Source organism: Gadus chalcogrammus, chromosome 6, assembly GCF_026213295.1.
Source record: "Gadus chalcogrammus isolate NIFS_2021 chromosome 6, NIFS_Gcha_1.0, whole genome shotgun sequence".
NCBI classification, from domain to species: Eukaryota; Metazoa; Chordata; class Actinopteri; order Gadiformes; family Gadidae; genus Gadus; species Gadus chalcogrammus.
Genome location: NC_079417.1, coordinates 16,480,152 through 16,504,070, shown reverse-complemented (window position 1 = coordinate 16,504,070; position 23,919 = coordinate 16,480,152). Strand labels below are relative to the sequence as shown.

At 46.3% G+C, this 23,919-nt stretch overlaps 2 protein-coding genes across 5 annotated transcripts in view; one reads left to right on the top strand and one right to left on the bottom strand.

Moving 5' to 3' along the window:
- The window catches only part of emid1 (EMI domain containing 1), a 49,941-nt gene extending 39,240 nt beyond the window's left edge, over positions 1 to 10,701 (top strand). Inside the window, exons 9-16 of one of the 2 annotated variants that reach the window (XM_056593174.1) lie at positions 489 to 605; positions 3,919 to 4,008; positions 5,120 to 5,181; positions 5,596 to 5,658; positions 5,888 to 5,932; positions 6,373 to 6,417; positions 8,720 to 8,810; positions 10,521 to 10,701. In XM_056593174.1, the coding sequence (XP_056449149.1) occupies positions 489 to 605; positions 3,919 to 4,008; positions 5,120 to 5,181; positions 5,596 to 5,658; positions 5,888 to 5,932; positions 6,373 to 6,417; positions 8,720 to 8,810; positions 10,521 to 10,651 (644 nt within the window). In that variant the 3' untranslated portion in view covers positions 10,652 to 10,701. Of the gene's footprint in view, positions 1 to 488; positions 606 to 3,918; positions 4,009 to 5,119; positions 5,182 to 5,595; positions 5,659 to 5,887; positions 5,933 to 6,372; positions 6,418 to 8,461; positions 8,547 to 8,719; positions 8,811 to 10,520 lie in introns of both variants that reach the window. The other variant, XM_056593175.1, reaches the window with a different exon arrangement.
- A 1,294-nt stretch (positions 10,702 to 11,995) lies between these two features.
- rhbdd3 (rhomboid domain containing 3) lies at positions 11,996 to 20,360 on the bottom strand. 3 transcript variants are annotated; one of them, XM_056593144.1, is made up of 6 exons: positions 20,297 to 20,356; positions 14,627 to 14,922; positions 14,165 to 14,548; positions 13,882 to 14,041; positions 13,393 to 13,656; positions 11,996 to 13,260 (listed from the first exon to the last, which is right to left on the bottom strand). In XM_056593144.1, the coding sequence occupies exons 2-6, from the start codon at positions 14,787 to 14,789 to the stop codon at positions 13,101 to 13,103; spliced, it is 1,131 nt and encodes a 376-aa protein (XP_056449119.1). In that variant the 5' UTR covers positions 14,790 to 14,922; positions 20,297 to 20,356; the 3' UTR covers positions 11,996 to 13,100. The 3 variants fall into 3 exon arrangements, with proteins under 3 accessions (XP_056449119.1, XP_056449120.1, XP_056449118.1); XM_056593145.1 differs by lacking the exon at positions 14,627 to 14,922 and having other exon boundaries at positions 20,297 to 20,360; XM_056593143.1 differs by lacking the exon at positions 20,297 to 20,356 and having other exon boundaries at positions 14,627 to 15,869.
- Positions 20,361 to 23,919: the final 3,559 nt, after the last annotated feature.

Below are 23,919 nucleotides of genomic sequence, written 5' to 3'. Positions count from 1 at the left end.
TGTGTGCACTTCTGTGTGCATGTCTTGTTCTGATTCTTTAACATTCAAATAAACACACATACACACACAAACACGCACACACCTGGTGCTGATGTAATGGTGTCTACAAAGTAAGTAGGCAGTTTTTCATCAGTACTTTCTGCCCTAGAAGCCAAAATACCAGATAATTACTTTATTTAGTTCCATCTGCCTCCGCTGCTGAGTGGCCAGCCTTAAGTCAATGAGACCCTCCCCTTAAGTCCCTCAGACCCTCCCCTTAAGTCCCTGAGACCCTCCCCTTAAGTCCCTGAGACCCTCCCCTATTACTACAGTCCAGTGTTCTTACAGCTCACAGAGCCTTTATAATAACGCTGAAACAACATCCGTGCCTACTTGATCCAATGTTTATTATTTTTTAATAAGAAATATTTTTAAATACCCAATATGAATCCTCCAGTACGACTTCTTTGGTTCCGGTCCACCTGACCTCTGACCTTCTGTACTCTCAGGGCCGCGCGGGCCCCCAGGAAACCCAGGAATGGGGGGTCTGCCGGGACCGCCCGGGACCCCAGGACTCCCCGGGACCCCAGCCCCCGCCAGCGCTCGCATCCCCGAGCCGGACCTCCGTGAGTGTTGTCCACTAAAGATGGGTCTGCCCTCCGGAACTCCTATGGAAGTCATCCTCAGCTTTCCATGACTAAAACTTTATGTTTTATTAACTCTTGATTCATTCAGCTATTACTTCATCCTGGTCTCATACAATGTTCGTATGATATCTTATGAAAAGTTCTGAACAATTATCAGTGCATAATCCTATGAATCTCCAGTGATCAGGGCGCTGATCATTGGAGACAAAAGGAAATGGCCGACATGGCTTTTATTCAGAGTGAAAAATGCAATTTTTTTGGATATTTTAAAATTTACTATGGGTTTCGATGACATTGATAGAGAGAAATTTACATTTTATTTTCCTAATCTTTGCTTAGTGAATGTATATGATCTTTAGTTTGTTAGATATGACGAATATTAATTCAGGTCTCCAAGCGTTTTCTATTGTTGCTATGGACACCCGGAAGTCTTTTTTTTAATCATATCTTTAATGTTTCTTAAAACAAAAACACAAGTGTGTGTCCTAAACAACTGACCAATACAATAGCTTAATGTTGGCCGCAGACACGCCCAGCCCGATCTAGGTGTAATTTACAAGACCAAACAGGACAAAATTAAACCCAAGCATTTTGAATGGGGGCCACTGATTGGCTGAGATTGTTGGTGCGGAGCATAGTGGCATAGAGCAGCTGGCCAATCAGCTTCACGTTGGGCTGGAACCCCACCAAGGAAAGCTGAATGGCTAGCACGAGAAAGCGCGAGGGTTGTCCACTGTGTGTGCCTCATTTGTTTGTTCACTTGGTGGCAGTGTAGGCAGATTATTCGGTCACTTCCTGTTGGGCTAGATAATCAAAAAGTAATTCATAATTTAAGTAGAATTGAATGCCCTGATTCATATAAAAGATACCCCATATCTCTCAATCTTAATCACAAGTCATGAAAATGGGTTGGGAGGTAATCAGAAGAACACCAATAGAGGTAATAGGTAAAGTGACCTGGAGACCCGGGGACTCTTTTAGATGATAGATGACCTCAAGGACATGTAGGATAATCAATTTGGAGGCTGCAGCCTCGTTGTTCCTGGGACCAAAGGGGATGCGTGTCTACGTTTGACACCTCTCATCATCCCGAAAGGTCACGAAAGGGTCGAGACCTGTAACATGAGAGTCAATAGGAGTCAAATGGCAGGAGTTTTCAAGTTCCCCATTTCCGGAGGGATGAAGAGAGAGACTTGGGTTTTTGAGGTGTGTAAACACATGTGGGGTGGGGACCCGGTCGTCAGTTTGGGGTCCTAAAGTCGAAAGGGGCTCCCAGACACGGCCCTTACAAGAATAATCCATAGGGGCCTAGAAGGTTTCAAGTTCCCCATTTCCAGAGGGATGGAGATAAAAGCTTGTGCTTTTAGGGGTGTAAACCCATGTGGGATGGGGACTAGGTTCTAAAGGTTAGTGTTCAAAAGTCAAAAGGGGCCCTAGCCACACCTCTCACTAAGGTAAACCATGAATAAACCATAAAGCCTAGAATGCCTTGGGAATAAGATAGAGACGATTTTGATTGGTCAGTGTTCATACTGTGGCATGGAGACCCTTAAAGGGTAATGCTAGAAGTACTAGTAGTAAGTAATACTAGTAGTACTGGTAGTAGTAGTCATAGTAGTGGTAGTGGTAGTGTTGGTAATGATAGTTGATGCAGTAGGGCCTAGTTGTGGTAGTGGTAGTACTAGTAGCATTAGCAGTAGTGGTAGTATTACTAGTAGTACTAGTGGCAGTGGTAGTAGTAGTAGTAGTAGTTCTAGTGGTAGTATTAGTAGATGTAGTGGTAGTGGTAGTATTACTACTCGTAGTAGTAGACCACTTCTACCCACTTCTAGTACTAATAGAACGTAGTCGTAGTAGTACTAATAGTACTAGTAGAAGTGGTAGTGATAGTATTATTAGTAGTAGTAGTGGTAGTGGTAGTAGTAGTAGTGGTAGCAATAGTACTAGTAGTAGTGGTATTGGTAGTGAAGTTGTAGCGGTAGTAGTTGCAGCCCTGGTAATAGATGTGTTTTGTAAAGTGTTGATCTGAATGGGAACAGCACTGGGAAACCAAAGAACAAACACTGTGACCATCGCTACTTCCTGACTTGCTTCATTCTCCAACAACACATGTTTTCTGTTTGGATACATTTTTGACTGCGTAATAGCAAGTCTAATTAAAGTTTCAACATGAATCTTTATTAACACCATTAAAATAGAATAGAATAAAATAGAACGAGAGAGAGAGAGAGAGAGAGAGAGAGAGAGAGAGAGAGAGAGAGAGAGAGAGAGAGAGAGAGAGAGAGAGACAGAGACAGAGACAGAGACAGAGACAGAGACAGAGACAGAGACAGAGACAGAGAGAGAGAGAGAGAGAGAGAGAGAGAGAGAGCAAAGTCATCGACGGCCGCTAGCCGTGAGTCAGGATGCCGCCTTCATCCCAAAAAAACGTTTAGTACACATGAAAGCCACAGTGCACCGTGGTCATGAGGCTGTTTCCTCTGGAGGAACACTAACACACTGGCTAGCTTCGCACACCAACACACTATCTTGCTTCACACGCTACCAGACTGACTAGCTTCACACGATAATACACTGGCTAGCTAATTAATCACACACTACCAAGGGAGCAATTAAACAATTAAAAGAGACAATGTGAATGTAAGTAATGCAAGAATGAGGAGCAGAGTGTCTGTATACTACTGGTATGATGAGCAGATTATCTGTATACTACTTGTATAAGAAGCAGTATTTGTATACTGTACAGACACTCTATAATATATATACTATATATACACACTGTATAGTATACAGACACTCTGCTCCTCATTCTTGCATTACTTAGCTTTATGACTCTAAAGTATAGAGTCGTAAAACTTATTCCAGAGATTTGACCTCCATATTGCGGAGACAGGTGAATATGGCAAACCTGCACTCAAATAGTGAGATGAGGTTACATTGGCTACACATGGTTAATATGTTGTGACCTACTTCAAGTCTACTGTACTTGCAAAGAAGGTTTTTTGTTGCACTTTGCAACAATTGTTTAGTTACAGCTAAAGCTATATAGACTTGCACATAGGCTTAGAATTACAGAACCAGAACCTGTATTGCTTGACTTAAAACCATTGTTATTCCTATTTACTTTATTTAATTCTGATTTAGTGTTTTCAAGCGCATTTAGCATGACTTCCCAGGCCACTGAGGCTCCCACACTTGGGAGACTTGTTAGGAAACGTCGCCCCCTGGAGGCCCATCATCAGCATTGCAAGCAACTTTTGTGAAGCGAAATGTCCTCGTATTGTTCCTGCAGGTCATGGAAAGGATCCGTACTTCACGAACACGTTCCAGGAGCCACAGGGCACCCCGATCCCAGGGCCTCAAGGGCCTCCTGGACCTGTTGGTGAGTAGCCCAAGTCCCCAGTGCAGGTCCTGGTCGGACCAGACCTCCCAGCCCACCTGCTGCAGGACCTTCCTAGAGCGAACCGTATCTGCCCCAATAGGGTTAGGGTTAAAGGGTTAGCTGTAGGGTTAATGATATACAGTATGTATCAGGGTTAGGTTGAGTGTTAATGGGTTAGGGTTAATGATATACATACAGAGCCGCCGCTCCCCATACGCAGAGTACGCAACAGTTACAGTTCTGCATAGTGTGGGACTGCACTTTGAGATAAAAAATTGTTGTGTGTGTGTTTGTTTGTTTTGATGTCTTCCTTTTATAACTTATCATGTTCATAATTCTCTTCGTTCATCTTTGGAGCCTGCATTTGTTATTATATTGTAATGCTGCTGCTAATAAAGTTGTATTTATTACTTATATATTATTTATATATTACTTTATATGTTAATGATGTAGTGCTGCTGTTGAAGCTGTTATTTTGATGCTCTAGGATGACATGTTTTGTGTGTGTGTGTGTGTGTGTGTGTGTGTGTGTGTGTGTGTGTGTGTGTGTGTGTGTGTGTGTGTGTGTGTGTGTGTGTGTGTGTGTGTGTGTGTGTGTGTGTGTGTGTTTGTGGGGGGGGGGGGGGGGGGGGTCTCCCTGACCAATTTATGACAAATTATGCTTAGGGCCTCCAAAAGCTTAACAGCTGCCCTGTATATGTATTAGGGATAGGTTTAGGGTTAATGATATATGTATTGGGGTTAAGGTTAATGATATATGAATCAGGGTTAGGGTTAGGGTCAATGAAATATGTATTAGGGTTAGTCTTAGGGTTGATGGGTTAGGGTTGATGATATATGGATCAGGGCTAGGGTTAGGGTTAATGATATATGTAATGTACTCTTTAGTAGATTAGTTTTGTACTTGTGGTCATTTTACAACCCTAACCCTAACCATAAACCCTAGTTTTTGTAGGTCAGCTACACAGGGGGCTTCAACTCATTAATGATCACAATTTATTATTATTTTCCAATCATTTTCTTAATTGATGTATGACCATGTTATAAAGCATTTGTAAACAATTAACAATGTACCATTACATTCTCATGCATTGCTGTGTGTCACCCACAGGCCCAGTGGGACCAGTGGGATCAGTAGGACCAGTAGGACCGGCTGGTCAGTCTGGTCAGAACGTAAGCGCTCATCCTCAATGCCACTAGACATTACTCTAAAGAGCTTCTGTGGTAGTTTGCTGTTTAACTCCATGACTGATGGGTTGAACTTCCTGTTTATGTACATCGTGAGAAGTGGATGTCTATAGATGAAGACATTATAATAAACCGTGAAGCCTCATGATGGGATAGCCCTCCAACATGAAGCCTTATGATAGGATAGCCCTCCAACATGAAGCCTTATGATAGGATAGCCCTCCTACATAAAGCCTTGTGATAGGTCAGCCCTCAAACACAAAGCCTCATGATAGGTCAGCCCTCCAACATGAAGCCTAATGCTATGTCAGCCCTCCAACATGAAGCCTCATGATATGTCATGACCCAAACCCTAACCCTCCAACATGAAGCCTTGTTGTGGATGTGATGAACCTGCAGGGGAGACCAGGGGCCATTGGCGTGGCGGGGCCGGTGGGTCCCAAAGGAGACCGCGGGGAGAGAGTGAGTTCAAATAAAAAGACATGAAGCCGGAATACACTGTACACTAAACAATGACAATACAGGAAAGTAAAGTTGATGCTGAATATAGTATGACCTGTATTAAATAGTGAATGATCCATTATCCATACCGTCCCCATCTCTATCTTGTGTGTGGTTCCATACGTTCTCATCTCTACCCTGTGTCTGGTTCCATACGTCCTCATCTCTATCCTGTGTGTGGTGTTTCCAGGGACCTCTGGGTTATCCGGGAGAGAGAGGCATCAGGGGCGACTCGGTAAGATCTGCTGCTCTTTGAAGACCAAGCATGAATGAACCAACACAGACTGCTTAGGGCCCTGGAAACTACACTTCCCAGAAACCCCTCAAACATCACCTAACACAACACACGCTGCTTTCTTATCGGGCTGTTTAAGGGAACGACATTCAGAGAATTTCTGGCTTCCTTTATGGGACATATTGCAGGATACTGCGGTCGGACATGTGTGGGAATCGATTTGATCCTTGAAGAGTTAATTGACATGTAAGGAAAGCCTTGCAGCCTTTTTATTCTTTGAAATGTTGTCCCTGCCCAATTTGACTTGCTGAGACAATGACATCAACATTTATGTATAAATTAAGTTGAACTGAATATGCAAAGAAGTCTGTTTGTTTGACGAATGTGTGGAAAGATAACAGGGTACATTTCCCTCCTGTGGTTCTGAACCCTCTCTGCAGGGAGCAGTAGGCCCCAAAGGAGAGCCAGGAGCTAAAGGCTTGCCGGTAAGATGATGGTGGGCTTGATCGCTGGCTCTGACCCCAGTACCCATTCTGGATCACAGCTCAATGTTAGGACAGATCCTGCTCAGGCAATACAAAATGCAAACAGCTTAAACCCCAACGATGTGCCATCCATGTTTCCCTTTTTAAGCATTTATTGTATCTGTCTAACTTTTGCTTTTACCTCTCCTTCATTTCAAAAGAACAATCACAATGTAAGACTTTCTATTATATTCCCCTCACATACTCTTTAGAACCACTCTGGATCAATTTAGTCCAGTTCACATTAACATGAGCTCCCTTTCTCCATGGTCCTCTGTCTTTTTCAGTTCCCATGTTTACATGACTTTACTGACCACAAAGTGTTGGACCATTTTCCTCTTGTACTTGTATTTCAAGCTCATGTGAAGAACTTGCTCTTTTTGCATATGTTTTCGTTTAAGCCATGTGCTAGAAGTTTGGAATCAATGTGTGTTGTGATATTTTGTGATGCTACATGTGTGGTTGTGTGTGTGTGTGTGTGTGTGTGTGTGTGATGTTGTGATGCTACATGTGTGGTTATGTGTTTGATGTTGTGATGCTACAGGTGTGGTTGTGTGTGTGTGATGTCGTGATGCTACATGTGTGGTTGTGTGTGTGTGATATTGTTATGCTACATGGGGTTCTTGGGAGTGCTCTGGACTGCTGTTCCTTATCACAACGCTGTCCACTGACCCTAAAGCTGTCCACATCCCGCTCATCCCCCATGGCTACCTTTCACTGTCACCGTTCAGCATTACGTTGGCATATACATCGACACACAGACTGGCTGTAGACCAGCGGTGTGGCAGGTTTAGGGTCTCTGGGTCTCTGGGGGGGAACAGACTCAAGAGACTGAACACCTCGGTAGGTAGAGAGAACTTATTAACCAAATTATAAACGCAAACCGCAGGGTTAATGCTGTCTCTGGTTTAAATCCGAGTCAAATTATTAAAGCTAATATGTGTGCAATAGAAAGTATGTTCAGAATAATTGTGTACCTATTCGGTCTCTGCTGTATCTGTGCACACGGTGTAGTTGACAGCAGCACACTGTGTGAGGTGTATATGCCAATGCTCCATCAGTATCGGGTAGAGGGGACAATTCTGTGGAGTGGATACAGCTCTACTTCTGCTGCATGCTACCATCTTTTGAGACCATGGAAACCACAGCAACAAATCCCCCTTTGGATGCATGAAAAGAAACGATGGCATTGTTCAACTAACGCAACATTACAACCCCCCTTCACCAACCCAAAATTAGGCAAGATTTATTAAAATATCAAATGATTGATTCATTAATTTCATCATTTATTTTCGTACAAAAATGTATTTTATAATGTCGTTTTAAAATGGGAAATACATTATATTTTAACAAGTGCAATTGATTGGCTTTAACATTAGCATGGTATGAAAATCCCATGAGTAACTTTGACCTTGCCATATTTTGTAGTGTGTTAAGAAATTTCCTCATCTAATCAAGACTCTCTTGGCTGGAGTTTCCTTTTCTACTGCATGCCCTCCAATATAACGACCTCCTTTGCTGCTCTTTTGAACCCGTCTGCTTAGAGGAGCCGGTGCCAGAGGACCCCTCTAAGCAAAATAACTAACAACACTGTGCAGAAGTACAGATGCAATGCTGGGAAACACGCCTGTCTTCAATCCTCTGAAGCAGTATCAGTTAAAAAAAAAAAGTGAATGAATGCGGATAGCATGAATGCATTCAGAAGCGTGTCATGATTTGTTTCTGATCATTGTTGTTGTGCATTGAGGTGGGCTGGCTGGCTGTGTGCATGATGGTGTTGTACAGCCCAGCATGGCAGGGACTGCATTGCATGGCCAGACAACACTAGACCTTTAGAAGAGCTGAGATGATAGCAGAGTGCTGAATGGACGGACTGTTGTATCGTAGTTCTAATAACCCTCTAACGGCTGTGATGACCTGTGGAGACACAGGGGATGACTCGCACCCTGGCCCGCCCTGTATGCTCGTGCTGCTGGCCTTGACGCGGCTGTATCTATCTTCACAGGGGGACGGCATACATCAGATCAGAGAGGCGCTGAAGATCTTAGCCGAGAGGGTTTTAATCCTGGAGACTATGATTGGTATTCATGGTGAGTAAGGGGCCTGAGTCAGCTTTAGGCAGGGGGTCGTCAGGGTCACATGCAAAGGCTCATGGGACACGGTGTAACAAGGAACACAGTCGCCGGCAAACCCAGGGACCTGGCCTGGTCTACCCTCCATATCACATCCTAGTCCCCCTCACACACTCCCCCTGCTCTGATAGGACCTTAGCTTGCAGAGGTTCCATGACTTGCAGGCAGACCTTGAGCTGCTCGCCCGCAGGGTGACCCTCCTGGAGGAGATCATCTGGCCAGGTAAAAACTCTCCCCCCCCCCCCCCCCCCCCCCCCCTCCACCTGCTGCCCAGGGAGCACAACTCAAGGTGGCTGATTATTTCTAAGTGATCTGATTAGGATGCTTGTTTATAAGTGATCTGATTAGGATGCCTGTTATAAATGATCTGATTATGATGCCTGTTTCTAAGTGATCTGATTAGGAGGCTTGTTTTTAAGTGTATGACTCTGATGCTGTCGATTCTCCACCAACATGCTCAGTGTTGTTGAGCATTTCATTTTCAGGTAAAGTGAAGTATTTGAGTGAAACAAGCACACAGAAAATTGCGTTGATGAGTTTCTTGACAACTCAAATGACTATAAAAGTTGAATCCTCATGAAATTCATCTTTGTAAAAGGGCAATCTTGGGCAATAGCAGTTCATCTGGAGTATACAGTTATGATGGTCTATAAAGGTTAAGAAGCATTAAGCATTCCAATGCTATTTTCTTTTTCTTTTTTTGTGAAAAACGCTAAACCAAAAGAAAGGACACGGTTGTGTATCCATCCAACCTCAGGACGTTTGACTGACCACTAAAGGTTGTGATTTACTGCAGCCCAGAGCAACACAAACCCTGACCCTATAGTAGGGTTTACCTTAGCTTCAACCTAGCCTGGTTCTACCAGACTCTCGTACTTCACTTCATATCATTTCATTTGTACAGAGAGTCTGGACCTAATCAATTGACAAACGTTAACTCACTTGAAGGCGGGTGTCTGTTGAAGTTTAAAATGATTGGATCTGCCCAGTGCCACTCTGGATCTGCCATAACCAATCGCTAACGTTTGGTTGTGACGTATGTCATGCGCCGGGAATCACGCGCAGGTTGTACACAAACCAAACACCTTGCGTGTCTGCACGAAAATGGCCGTCAACGACAGCTGCAGGTTTTGTTCGTCGAATTTAATTTATCAGGGAAAAATTGCACATTGTAAATCAATATTTTATAGTAAGGCCAGCGATGATGTATGCAGTCAACTTTCGAAGCTGGGTCTAATCGTTGACAACACGCCATCGTCATTGTTCTCAGACACGCCCTCTGTTCGCTGATTGGGCGCCGCTGTGGCGGCCCCAGAAAACCAAATTACATACAGCAGGTCCAGACCTAGTACTGAAGGGAAATTCAAATTGAGCGGAAGTACTTAGGCGGGCGGAGCCAGGCTAGCTTCAACCCGGACCCTGACCCGATAATATGGTTTACCTTAGCTTCAACCCTGCAATACCACTCCATGGTGACCTTCACCTCTTGGCAGATTGGAAATCAAATAATATTCAACAGAAAGATCGAACAAGTCGGGCTGATGTCAGAGTTGACTCAGAGTTGAATTTGAAAGAATTTGAAAGAATTTTGTATTATTGCAATTAGAGTTAAATCAGACTAAAATCTGTCTTGATTCTGACTACATTCCGAATTTAATCAGCTTACAATCTTACTTGAATGGGATGACAATACTGGTCCACAGGTCAGATCAGGTCCACAGGTCAGGTCAGGTCCACAGGTCAGGTCCACAGGTCAGGTCCAGAGGTCAGGTCCACAGGTCAGGTCCACAGGTCCAAAGGTCAGGTCCATAGGTCCAGAGGTCAGGTCCACAGGTCAGGTCCACAGGTCCACAGGTCCAGAGGTCCGGTCTACACGTGCGGTCCCCAGGCCGACAGGGCAGCCCGGCTCCAACCTGTTCCTCTCTCCAACAGAGCCGGAGCCCGGGTCGGGGGACGGCCCCTTTGGAGCGGGCTCCTCCTCCTTCTACAGGAACAAACGAGCGCCGCGGTTCGGCCTGACTGAGGCTCCGCTGTTCCCGGACTCCGAGGTCAGAGGGAAGTAGCTGCCCCCCGGGATCTCTAACGTCACCGACCCCCCTGGCTGTACCTTAGATTAAAGACGGGGGACACCTCAGGGAATGCTCCACTGAATATTCAAAATGGCCCCAAAAATAGCAAACAGCGACCCCCTCCCTTACTGACCCCCCTCCCTTACTGACCCCCCCCCTCCCTTACTGACCCCCCCTCCCCCCCTCCCTTACTGACCCCCCTCCCTTACTGCCCCTCCCCCCTCCCTTACTGACCCCCCTCCCTTACTGCCCCCCCCCCCCTCCCTTACTGACCCCCCTCCCTTACTGACCCCCCTCCCCTACTGACTCTCCTCCCTTACCTAACCCCCCCTCCCTTAATGTCCCTTACCGACCCCCCCCTCTCATACTGACCCCCCCCCTTACTGTCCCCCCTCCCCTACTGACCCCCCTCCCTTACAGACCCCCCCTCCCCTACTGACCCCCCCTCCCCTACTGACCCCCCTCCCTTACTGACCCCCCCTCCCCTACTGACCCCCCCTCCCCTACTGACCCCCATCCCTTACTGACCCCTACTGACCCCTACTGACCCCCATCCCTTACTGACCCCCCCTCCCCTACTGACCCCCCCTCCCCTACTGACCCCCATCCCTTACTGACCCCTACTGACCCCTACTGACCCCCATCCCTTACTGACCCCCCCTCCCCTACTGACCCCCCCTCCCCTACTGACCCCCCTCCCTTACTGACCCCCCCTCCCCTACTGACCCCCCTCCCTTACAGACCCCCCCTCCCTTACTGACCCCCCCTCCCCTACTGACCCCCCTCCCCTACTGACCCCCATCCCTTACTGACCCCTACTGACCCCCATCCCTTACTGACCCCCCCTCCCCTACTGACCCCCCCTCCCCTACTGACCCCCCTCCCTTACTGACCCCCCTCCCCTACTGACCCCCCTCCCTTACAGACCCCCCTCCCTTACTGACCCCCCCTCCCCTACTGACCCCCCTCCCTTACTGACCCCCCTCCCCTACTGACCCCCATCCCTTACTGACCCCCCCTCCCCTACTGACCCCCATCCCTTACTGACCCCTACTGACCCCCATCCCTTACTGACCCCCCCTCCCCTACTGACCCCCATCCCTTACTGACCCTCCTCCCTTACTGACCCCCCTCCCCTACTGACCCCCCTCCCCTACTGACCCCCCTCCCCTACTGACCCCCCTCCCTTACTGACCCTTGCCCGTACCCCCCTCCTGTCCACCGCTTGGCAGAGCTCACTTTAAGGTGCTGAGCAGAAACAAGCAGTATCATGTTTTGCAAAAGGAAAAACCATTACTTAGCCTACGGTGCTTTGATGTCGCAGGGAAAGTAAAGGTCACATGTAGGCAGTGAGAAATATCTTATCAAGCAGGATTCAAGTGGTTTTAGCTATCACAATATGTAACTTTATTTTAATTTTATATTTTACAAATGTCATTATTTAAGTATATTGAGCATGTACAGGTTGCAGTGAACAATTACACAAACCTCTCCTATTTAAATGACATATGCTTAGATTCCTCATGTTAACTAAATGTTAAATAGTGCACTAAAAAGAGGAAACAATTCTCACAAAAACATCACTTTTTCAGTGCTGGGCTCCGAGGTGTTTGGTGTGAGTCTCACAGCCCTCAAGAGACTCACTGGACATTTGGTTTCAGGGGGAAATTGCACAAACTGTAAATGCATTCTGACCTGGTTGCTTATTCACTGTAATGGCCGTGATGGTGCTTTCTCTTCTGTCTTTAAACTAAAAGGAATTACGCTTCAAAACACCACAAACCGATAGCCTGCCAAACTATCAAAGACCTAGGCTGGTTCCCACTGCAGCCTATTTATTAACCACTTTCTATTTCAATAAACACATACACATTTCACTCGCTGTCTCTCTCACACACACACACACAAATGATTCAGAGAAGAATTATCAATACAATAGAACAGTGTTTGGTGTATTTGATAGAACAGATTTTAATGTTGGTAAATTTAGATTGAAACTGTCCTGACATAATGACTTGATTTATTTTTTATTCCTACAAACATATTCATTATTTAAATTTTGATCAACTGAAGTATGTTTTGTATGCTGATATGTGTATCTTCATATTATATTTTGATAGTTTTTTTATTGCTTGCCAAGGTGGTATTGTGTTAGGATAATCCTGTCGTTGATATAATAAAAATAAGTTCCGGTTTTTTTAACACGTCTCCTTTTTTTGTCACATTGACCACACTGAAAAAATGTGTCCATCTGGAAAGTCATACCAAGAACATTTGATTGATTCAATGTTTAATATTGATATAAACTTATTTTTGTTATCAACAAAGGCCCACAGGGAACATTTAACAACACTTAAGCTCAGCATAACCCAAGCATATTTTACTATTGCAACACAATGCCATGTCACTATCAAAGATCACATGCAACATATTATGTGGTTTTCTACGGGGACGGAGTGCCCCTCCCCTTTGACACCATCACTGACTGGTCACCAACGCGGTTGTCGATCAGCAAGGATATGGCGCCATCTAGTTGTTTTGAGGCCGCAAGCGCAACTACCGCTTTCTCAGTCGGGAATCCCATTCTTTCAAGCTGCTGCAGTCTATGGGAAAATAGCATTTATTTCAATGAGACGTTATTAAAACCGAACAATCAATAAAGAGACATAGTCATCAATTTAGCAACACCATATATGAAGATTAAAAACAGTAATCCAGTCATTATTATTACTTGCCTGAGAGAGGAGACAGAGGACTTTGGCACCTCCACCCTCCCCTCAGGGTCCTCAGACGTGTCTTGTAAGGAGGCCAAGATCCCTGCCTTCATCATCTCTTCCTCCAGTAGGCGGTGTTCACCCAGAGCAGCAGCTCCTTCTAGCGCCCACGAGGGCCCCGGCTCAGACCAGGGGCTCTGGTGTCGGGGCGAGGGGTCTCGGGTTGGGTGGCTAGCAGAAGTATCAGCCCCGCCAGAAGGTTTCCATTGAGATGGGGATCCAGACCTGCAGGACAGGACCACGTTAACCCTCCAAAAGGCTGCTCCATGAGTCTGATGGATGGTTTCACTGATGGTAAGCAGGGTCCAGAATGAACCACCGCCATCAGCAGAGTCTTATTCTACCATTCTGCCAACTACAGAAACTGCAGGGCTGTGTATTAAGACCATTGCTGGGTAGCGCCCTTTCTTTGGTAAGAAGAAGAAAATATTTTTACTCCACTTGCATTACCTTCTGGGCGTGGTGGAGGGGGGCAGCCTGGGGCCAGACGTGGTGTAGTAGGGTAGGGTAGGTAGGGTAGTGGTGGTGAAGACGCAGACCCATTCAGGAACACGCTTGAAAATTGTGGCATTCTCCAGTTCTTGGAAAAGCCCAATGAAAGACTGACGATCTGAAACCATGCGTTAAGTCAAATAGACCAAACAAAATCAATGCGGTAACAAACTCGGCCTGCTTCCAGACTGAACGACCTTCAGCCTGGGCCTGGAGAGGCGCTTAAAAGGTCTGAGGATACAGTTGTGTCCCAGGCAGATCGCACAGAAGTGGAGCAGGGCCGGCGTCCCGGGCAGCAGCACCAGACCGGCCAGCAGGACCAGCCACGGCAGGAACCAGACGGGCACGCATCCCAGCAGCCTCCTCTGGGTCACCTGGCGGCACTGGGCGGTGAACAGGGCCAGCTGGGGGGCTGAGTAGCCGCTGATCCGACTGGCCTCCCCCCCCCCGACGAACAGGAGCAGGGAGTAGAGGACCGGCAGCAGGAGGGCGGACAGGAGGGACAGACAGACGAGGGCCAGGGTGCCCCAGCGCCGCTCCTGGCACGGGCCCAGGAGCAGGAGCAGGATGGTGTTGACCAGGAGCGAGGGCAGATCCTCATGGCTAAAGGCGTAGAGGAGCACATCTGACAACACAACGCGGCTATTTAGATTGGGTTCGGCTCGACATGTTGCACACAACGTTCACTCACGCTGCGGGTCACCTGTGAGGCGAGGGAAGTCCCCCCCGGGACCCAGGCTCAGACTAGCGTGGACCCCCCTGTGGTACATGAGGAGGATCCCGGACCACACCGCCGCCGTCCAGAGGAAGAACCCGGGGCGAGCGGACCCGAACCAGAACCACAAGGAGAACATGCGGTCCAGCATCCTGAGGGCTCCGCGTCCACAGCAACTCCCAGCGCCTTCTGACCCGCTCAGGTAAAGAACACGATACCAGCAAGACCCCTGGCCACCGTGAACACCAGTGGGACCCGACACCTGACCACCATGCTGTGGTGCGCTGCACACACTCACTGGTCAGCACACCCCCTCACTGGTCTACACTGACTGGTCTGCACTCACCAGTGAACACACACACTCGCTGGTCTACACGCACACACACACACACACACACACAGGTGTACACACACACTCGCTGGTCCACACACACACACACACACACACACACACACACACACACACTGACAGATCTGCACCCACTGGTCTACACTCACTGGACTGCACACACACTCACTGGTCTGCACACACACTCACTGGTCTACACACACACTTACTGGTCTACACACACACACTTACTGGTTTAAACTCAATGGTCTGCGCACAAACTTAATGGTCTACACTACACACACTCACGGGTCTGCCCTGGAGGACTGACCCTCCTACAGCCTAGCTTGATCCGGAGAACCGCTCCACTGGGGGAATGGGACGTTTTGTGCGGTACTCGTAAACGGATGTAACGCGTTTACATCCAACCTAAGCATTAGCAACATTTACACCAGTAGAACATCCCAAAAGTCCTTATCATTAAGAGGTTTAGCACAAACGATGAAAACAACTTCTACTTCCATGATTCGCTGTAGCCGCTTTTCTCCCCTCCCTCCCCTTAGGTTTGGAAGAGTCCAATACGATTCGTATTAACTATGATATTAACTATGACTCAGCGATGAACAAAATAACAGTATTATTAACTTATATTAAATTTGTTATTGATGAGAAGTTATGAAGTTCATATTTTTAGGATTGCCGCCTATTTAATGCATCGTATTAATTTACGCCCACCCTACGAAAATGAGGAAGCTAATAATGGTTTAATCCCAAATTGAGCATGGAGGGGCTGAGACTACCGATAGTCATAACTATAACAACAATCACAACCAAGATTGACCATCTATCAATTAGAAACTAAATGTATTCAAATGATTTGTGACAAACTGTAATGGTAGGTTATTGCCTGTATTAGCCTATACAAACCATATCTTACTCAAAAACACGCACGCACACACACGCACGCACGCCCACACGCGCACACACACACACACACACACACACACACACACACACACACACACACACACACACACACACACACACACACACACACACACACACAGTGGCCGTTTGAGAGTCTGTTGGGGCCCTAGGCCCTAGGGGTCCCTTCCAGTGAACGTTCATCACCATTATGTTATATATCTGACCAAAACAGTATTAAGGTCCATGCATAAAGCATTTATTTTGCAAATGCTGTTTTACATGCCATGGCTAGTGCAAATGCTGCTATGTACTCACATCAAAAGACATTTAATATTGCACTCCACTGAAAAAGGGTCAGTTTTCACATTAATTTGTTAGAACTATATTAATAGAAATATAGAACAATAAAACAAAAAAATATATATAGAGAGAGAGATACAGAGGTGTGAAGTGACTTTGTGTTAATTATCGCAAATTATTTACAGCAGTTGAGTGTTTAAATAGTTTTCTTGGGTAATTAAACCCACATTACAATTCCAGTGCTCATCAAAACCCTTAAATGTGCTACAAATGATATTCTGAACATTAAAGGAGACATTATGGTGTTTTCCTAAAAAGTAAACATAGTATTGGAGTTCCAGGAAACATGTTTTTGGAACTGTTTTCTGGAAATAGCTTTTAGGGAAAATAATCTTGCCTACCACTATTCCCCTCTGTTTCAGTCCCTTCAGGATGCGGTTTCTGGTGTCTGTAGCTTTAATGCAAATGCGCTGCTACCCATTGACCAATGAGCTGTCAGACTGAACCACAGCATGGAGGAGAAGGGATTGTTGTCGTTTGCGGACCCATGGAGCTCTATATCTATATAATATAATATAATAATAATAATAATATTATATATGGCTATTTACATAAAGACCCCCCCCCCCCCTCCCTCGGAGGTCCTGTCCCCAGGGGCACAAAAATATTTGAACCGGGGCTGGGCATATCACCATGATGTTACGCCACTGGTCTGACGTCTCTGCCACTTCCACAACAAGTAAAGACTCGTAGTGGGGGAAATCTCGGCCATGGTTGAGAAGAATTTGGGGAAAGTAACTTTGGCCTTGACTCTCTGAAATCCATGAACTGCGACATGGAGGAGAAAGGGATTGTACTCTGGTAGCTGAGCTGCCGGGATGCCACCAAGCTCCCCGCGCCGGACTGCCGCCGAAGCCGTCCGGCCGCCTCAGAAGCTTCGGTGGCAGTCCGGCAGCTCCGGCGGTGTAGTCTGGGAGCTGAACTGCCACCGAAGTTTTCCGGCTGCTCCGGCGGGTGCTCACCTCCTTGAGCTGAAATGTCAGGCGGGGGTAGCTCGGCGGCAGTCCGGCAGCTCAGCTCCGGGAGTACAATCCCTTTCTCCTCCATGTCTCCTCCTCCGGACTGCGGCTGATGCTTCGGTAGCAGCTCCGGCGAGGGGAGCTCGGCGGCAGTCCGGCAGAGAAAGGGATTGTACTCCTGGAGCTGAGATTCCGCAGAGTTCCCCCCGCCGACGCGGGGGGACTCGGCCGCTGGTCCACATATTCGTAGCTATGCTCTGATTGGAGGGGAGTGGGGAAGTGGGTGTTAATATTCAACTGTGCCCCCTTCCTACGTAGGAGGGGGCGCCAAACTGACACACTCGTTTGGTAACTGTAGGCGGGATACTTTCAGGAATGCATATCTCACTCAAAAAATCATGTGACTTTTTTCAAAGTTTGTATGCTAGTGGGCACCAGAGACCCAAAACAACCCCCCAAATCCCAGGAAAAGTGTTGTTTTCATAATATGTCCCTTTTAATATAACAGCAAAACAAACTACAAATGCAGTTTACTGGCCTTTACCAGGGCCAATGTTTGCCCTAGCAAAGGGGTGACCACACTTTTTCGACCTGCGAGCTACTTTCAAAGGCTTTTTATGAAACTTACTAAAGCTGTAGAGGCTGACTCAAGATTAAAAGAGAGCAAATATACACTGATTAGCCCAAAGGTGGCGCTACTGCAACAGTCCAAAAATGCAAACTTTGAATAAACAAATCTCGTAACCACTTTGACTTAGAGTCATGAAACTTTGTTCGCACGACACATGCATATCCTCAAGGTGAACAAATATGCCTAAATAACCGACTTTATTTGGATACAATAGAGTCTGTACAATAAAGATTAAAGCACCCAGAAGCCATTAACTTTAAAAAAAAAAAAAGGTGTGGTTTAAAACGCGTAAACTTTAATGTTATATCAACATCAAAATTGACTCCTATGATCTTGAGTCCATTAAAAGAACAAGATAAATTCAACACAATTTAAATTAGGGCGTGGCATCGAAATGGGTGTGGCCTGTGACTAAAATTACCACAGTTCATAGCAGAATGTTTGATTTGAGCAGGACCAACTTAGTGGCTGTTGGGGACCAAAGTTCCAACTGATTAAAGGTTGGGTATGGAATTCGCTTTTTTGGCCATTTTTGCAGAATTACTTGAAATCCTTATCATTACCCACTTACAGCCACTGAGTTAGAAGTACTGACATGAAAATTAAACAAGTCAATCATCTGTGGAACGGGCAGCGCTCGAAAAACTCCAGCCAATGATTTCCAGAGCCACCGAGTGGCATTGGACAGTAAGTACGTCAATCAAACGGTCGTACTGCACTCCCCCTCCCCCGCGCCCTGCGCGCGACCCCTTCGTGCAGTACTCGTGACCCAGAGCTCGTGACCCAGAGCAAGCTCCTGTTTGTTGTTATCCTGCGGTAGCTACTGGAACTAGTTAATCCACATTTGGACCTAGCAGTAGAAGACAATTTCCATGGCAGACAAGACGCCACCATCCCCATGTTTTTTTTGAATGTTGCCATGTTGTTTAACGAAAACCTACGCTAGCCTGGCTCGCTCTCGCGCATCTGTGTTCGCGCTCGTGCATGATTGCGCGTCCAGGTACTTGGAATGGGTGGAGTCAGAGTAAGCGTTGAAGGAGAGGGGGAAGGACCATTTGAGTTGTGTATTTTCAAAATCTGCTGGCGTTTCGCAAATCCCATACCCAACCTTTAAGTAAAATGAAGTCCATTGACAATACGATATGGCCCCAGAGGCTCAAAATCATCCAAAATTAAGGCTAAAAATCATCCAAAATTAACTTAACGCCAAAGGCAAGGTTAACTTAAACCAATCATCATCAAACTTGGTGTAGTCAAAGGCACATGGTTCAAGATGAACCTCTCTCAATTGTATTCATATCGGAGTGCTATAACAATTAACTGAAAATGCAACCTCTCCAAATTGTACCCAGATCGGGCGATAGGGGGAGCTATATATTTTTTGGCTTGCTCAAGAGGCTAATGTAGCTTACAATAAACAACGAATAGCCAATTTCATGGAATTGTCACAAAGTTGAACGGGAACGCTATAATGGTGTGTTCCTCAATCCTCGGACACCAGACTTCCGAGTCGAAAGTCGAAGACCTCCCAGCTTTCTTGCGGCATTTCTTGGAGGCACACCCCCTTTTTGTCTTCATCTTTCGGAGATCTCAGAGATGTAGCTAACAATAAACAATGACTAGCCAATTTCATGACACAATCACCAAGACGAACAGGAACGCTACAAATGCTCCAGAAATTACGTCAAAAGTGCAACTCGGAAGGCTGGTGTCCGAGGAATCTGGATCACACCATTACTAATAATCATGTGGGAAAAAGCTGACTGGCATAAATAATTATACTAGAGCCAAATAATGCAGTCAAGGAGGTAGTACATTTTCTCATGGTTGGATACTTTTCCTTTAAAAGAAAGTTCTCAAATTGTCCATGAGCCCTGGACTTAAGCTTTTTTTTAGCACATAGATGTAGCAATTTGCTCGATTAAAGCAAAGTCTTGCACTTTTTGTCAAAGTTTGGCAGATCATTTTCGTCAAACAATTGGTAAATGCCATAGGGATGATACTTAAAGAGTACCTATTATGCTTTTTCGACTTTTATGACCTATAAACGTTGTTATATTGATTTATAGTCATGTTTAACCATACTCAAGTGTCAAATAATGACGTACATGCATTTAGACGTATTCCCTGCTGACTGCGTTTGGGGTGGCTGTGCAGAGCGCTAAACGCTAGGGACGCCGGTCGCCATTCACTTGTTCATACGCCATTTCCATGTATGATAATGCTGCAACATGCTCTTCCGGAAGGTAACCAATCACAACGGAGTGGGGTTGGCATGAGGGGGGCGAGGGGCGGAGAAGGACGAAGCCGAGTTGTTGACAGAGAATGCTGAAAGCGCCCAGATGAGAGGAAGAATTTCCCAAAAATCGACAGTGTTTTGTGCTGTGATCCATGTCAGGTTGCTCTATAGGAGTCATCAATAAGAACTGGGGGGTTGCAAAGCAGTTGCCTACCTTTCCTGTTCACAAGCTGTGCCTCTGGTCCCGGGTCAGCCCCCATAAGGTCCAGCTAGACGTGTGGTGTTTTAAGAGAGGGAGGGGCTTTGGGCCAGCTGGTCTATTATCTAATGAACCCAGCAGGCAGGGGTTGACAGGGTGACCTCAGCTCGTCACTCCTGGTGGGCAGAGAGATAGCACCACACACAGCTTGTCTTCCCCTACCACATTGAGATGGACCCCTCTCCCCCACCACAAGGTTCTAGTCACCACCACTCCACCAGCCCCTCTGCTAGTTAACTGGTTAACCTCAGTCACCACCAGACTTCTAGTTAACTGTTTAACCTCAGTCACCACCAGTCTGCTATTTAAATGGTTAAATTCAGTCACTTCAAACCCTTCTTACAGTTAACTGGTTAACCTCAGTCAGCTCTAACCCCTCTGCTAGTTAACAGGTAAACCTCAGTCGCCACCAGTCCCTCTGCTAGTTACCTGGTTAACCTCAGTCCCCACCAGTCTGCTAGTTAACGGGTTAACCTCAGTCACCACCGGCCCCCCTGCTAGTTAACTGGTTAACCTCAGTACCCACCAGTCTGCTAGTTAACTGACCAACCTCAGTCACCACCAGTCCCTCTGCTATTTAGCCAGTAAACCTCAATCACCTCAAGCCCCTCTGCTAGTTAACTGGTTAACCTCAGTCAGCTCCAGCTCCTCTGCTAGTTAAAAGGTAAACCTCAGTCGCCACCAATCCCTCTGCTAGTAAGCTGGTTAACCTCAGTCACCACAAGTGTGCTAGTTACCTGGTTAACCTCATTCACCACCAGTCTACTAGTATGGTAGAAAATAATGAAGGTTTAAAAGGATATTTGCCAAATGTTGGAATATATTGGTTGAGAGAAATATACCAGCAGTCCTTATTCCATTGTTATTCAACACCTCAGAGGGTCACACACTCAGAGAGACATCCCTCTGTAGTCAATGACATCCGTCTATCTCTCAGTTCACTTACATTTAGGGCTACATTTACATTTAGGGCATTTAGCGGTTGCTTTTATCCAAAGCGAATTTCAATAATTACATTAGTCATAAGAAGGGAAACAATATATCGCTGTCGGTACAGTAAAGATGTTCATAGAACTAAGTGCAAGTACTAACAATTGCTAGGCTAACCCATTCCCCGTGTACAGCAGTAATAGCAGCTACTGCAGATGCTAGACAATTAAGTACTATGAATAAGTGCAATGTAGATTAAGTGCACACAATAACTGCGTACATTAAGTGCCAGGACGCACAACATACAATGGTGGCCAGAAGGGACTCGATGGCTATGAGTTGAGTTGAACTCTGAACAGTTGAGTTTTGAGTCTTTTGCGGAAGCTGGTGAGCGACTCTGCGATCCTGTCATCGGCAGGGAGCCCGTTCCACCCCTGAGGTCCCAAACAGAGAAGAGTTGTGACTTTGCTGATTGACCTTTGCTTGCTCTTAGCGATGGCGGTACCAGACGTCCAGCTGAGGTAGTTGAGCGGAGGGATCGAGCTGCGGTGTGTAGCTTGACCAACGCTTGGAGGTAGGCAGGGGCAGTTCCATCGACTGCCTTGTATGCCAGCACCATCATCTTGAATCTGATGCGAGCTACTACAGGGAGCCAGTGGAGGTCCCGGAAGAGGGGGTTCAACCTACCTACATAAACGTAGGTAGGTTGAACACAAGGTTTAGATTCAAGTATAAATAGGGTTAACTTTAAGTATAAATTATACAAGAATATAAGGTATATATATTTACAATGCAGCCAAATGTTAAACACTATTGATATTGCCTGGCCTTCCTGTGTCAAAAAAATGCCTGCATTCCATGGCCTCTTATGTCGCTTTTCCACCAGAGGGAGCAGTTCGGTTCGGTTCGCCTCAGTCCGGTAGGGAGGGGGCGGCATAGCCCAGCTCAGTTCCGAGGTCGCGTTTCCACCGCCGACAGTACCCTTATGGTAGGCCGGATGTCGATCACCGCTGCAACTACCTAAACATCGTGACATCAAAGCAGCGCGACACTGTGTAGCCTGCTCAATAAAAACAATGGAAAAGAGGAACACGACACATTAAACCAAGAGCTGCCATGGAAGTCATCCAGCAACAGTTTCGGAAAGTCTCCACCTCCTTTAGCTCAAGCTAAAGTAGTGCGCGACATGTCCATTGTCCAGAATAATACCTTGCGGGTACTATTTGTTTGATTTTATCGCCATGTCGCCCGGAAGTGAAGATTCTGTCGACCAATCAACGGAGGGCGGGTGTAGCTCGAACTTGCCGGTGTGGGTACCAGATTGACTCGGCTGCCAGAGCGATTCGGGGTCCTGCGCTTACAGATGACGCATCGACACTTGACGTATCGACAAAAGCCAACGGACAAAACCCGGAATGGTTGTTTATAAAAGGGGCTCAATCATGGACATAAAAAAAAGGCTCAATCCGTTTTGGTTTTGATTTCATTGAACGCAGCCCATTCTTTCGCACAAACAAAGCCATTGGAAACACGTCTAAAAGCACTGATGAATGCATATGTAACCCAGTTCCTGTTAGGGACTCTTATTCTGAAGGAGGAGAACGGAAGTGTCTGCGTGTGGATCGCTGTTTTGACTCTGTGTTGGGAGCGCTGGAAATAAAGTGGATAGCCCCGTTCAGTGAATGGAGTTAACTGATTCTTCTTTTATATATAACCCAAGTATAGGAAACAATAATTTGTACATTAGATTATTATTCATCGATTAGAATAATCAAAAGGAGATCGTTAATACTTGGGAATAACATGGGAATGAATGAAACGCGCATGCGCGTTTACTGGAAGTACGTCATTATTGCGCATCTAGGACCCCGAGTCGATCTGGCAGCCGAGTCAATCCGACACCCACACCGGCACCCTTTCAGGTATCTCAGTACCCCAACGGAGGAGTACTGGAGACTAGTGCGAAACGAGTACGGCTCAGTACGGCTCAGTCCGAACCGCACCCTCAGGTGGAAATGCTCCATTCGTGAAACATCTGTTATCCCCCCATGGGTCCTCGTCTGTGGCTTTAGAATCTATATTCTGTAGGCTTCAAGTTAGAGTTAAGTTAAGTAATCCATACCTCGGTTAAAATCAGACAGTATCAGCTTTAAGATTATGACTGTATATGCCCCACAAAGTTGCATTGCTAACTATCACAAATACATATTTTACTGTTTAAATTGATATTGGGCATGAACGTCACCACCAGTCCCTCTGCTTGTTAACTGGTTAACCTCTGTCACCTCAAGCCCCTCTGCTAGTTAACTGGTTAACTTCAGTGACAACAAGTCTGCTAGATAATTAGTTAACCTCAGTCACCACCAGTCCCTCTGCTAGTTAACCTCAGTCACCACCAGTCCCTCAGCTAGTTAACCTCAGTCACCTCTGCTCTGGGTGCCTCTGAATCTGGAGGCCTGTTTGGGAAGATGTATCCCGCTATATTTCAAAGTTAAAAGATTGGCCTCTCACTAATGAGCTGTCAGCTGATAGGACGAAACATGGGGAAGCTTCATCCAGGCACCGGGGGCCAAAGATAGAGCCTGACCCCTCCCACGCAGGAGGGTGAAGCCTGAATCAACGTCAGGGGGTTCGCTGCGTATCACTGA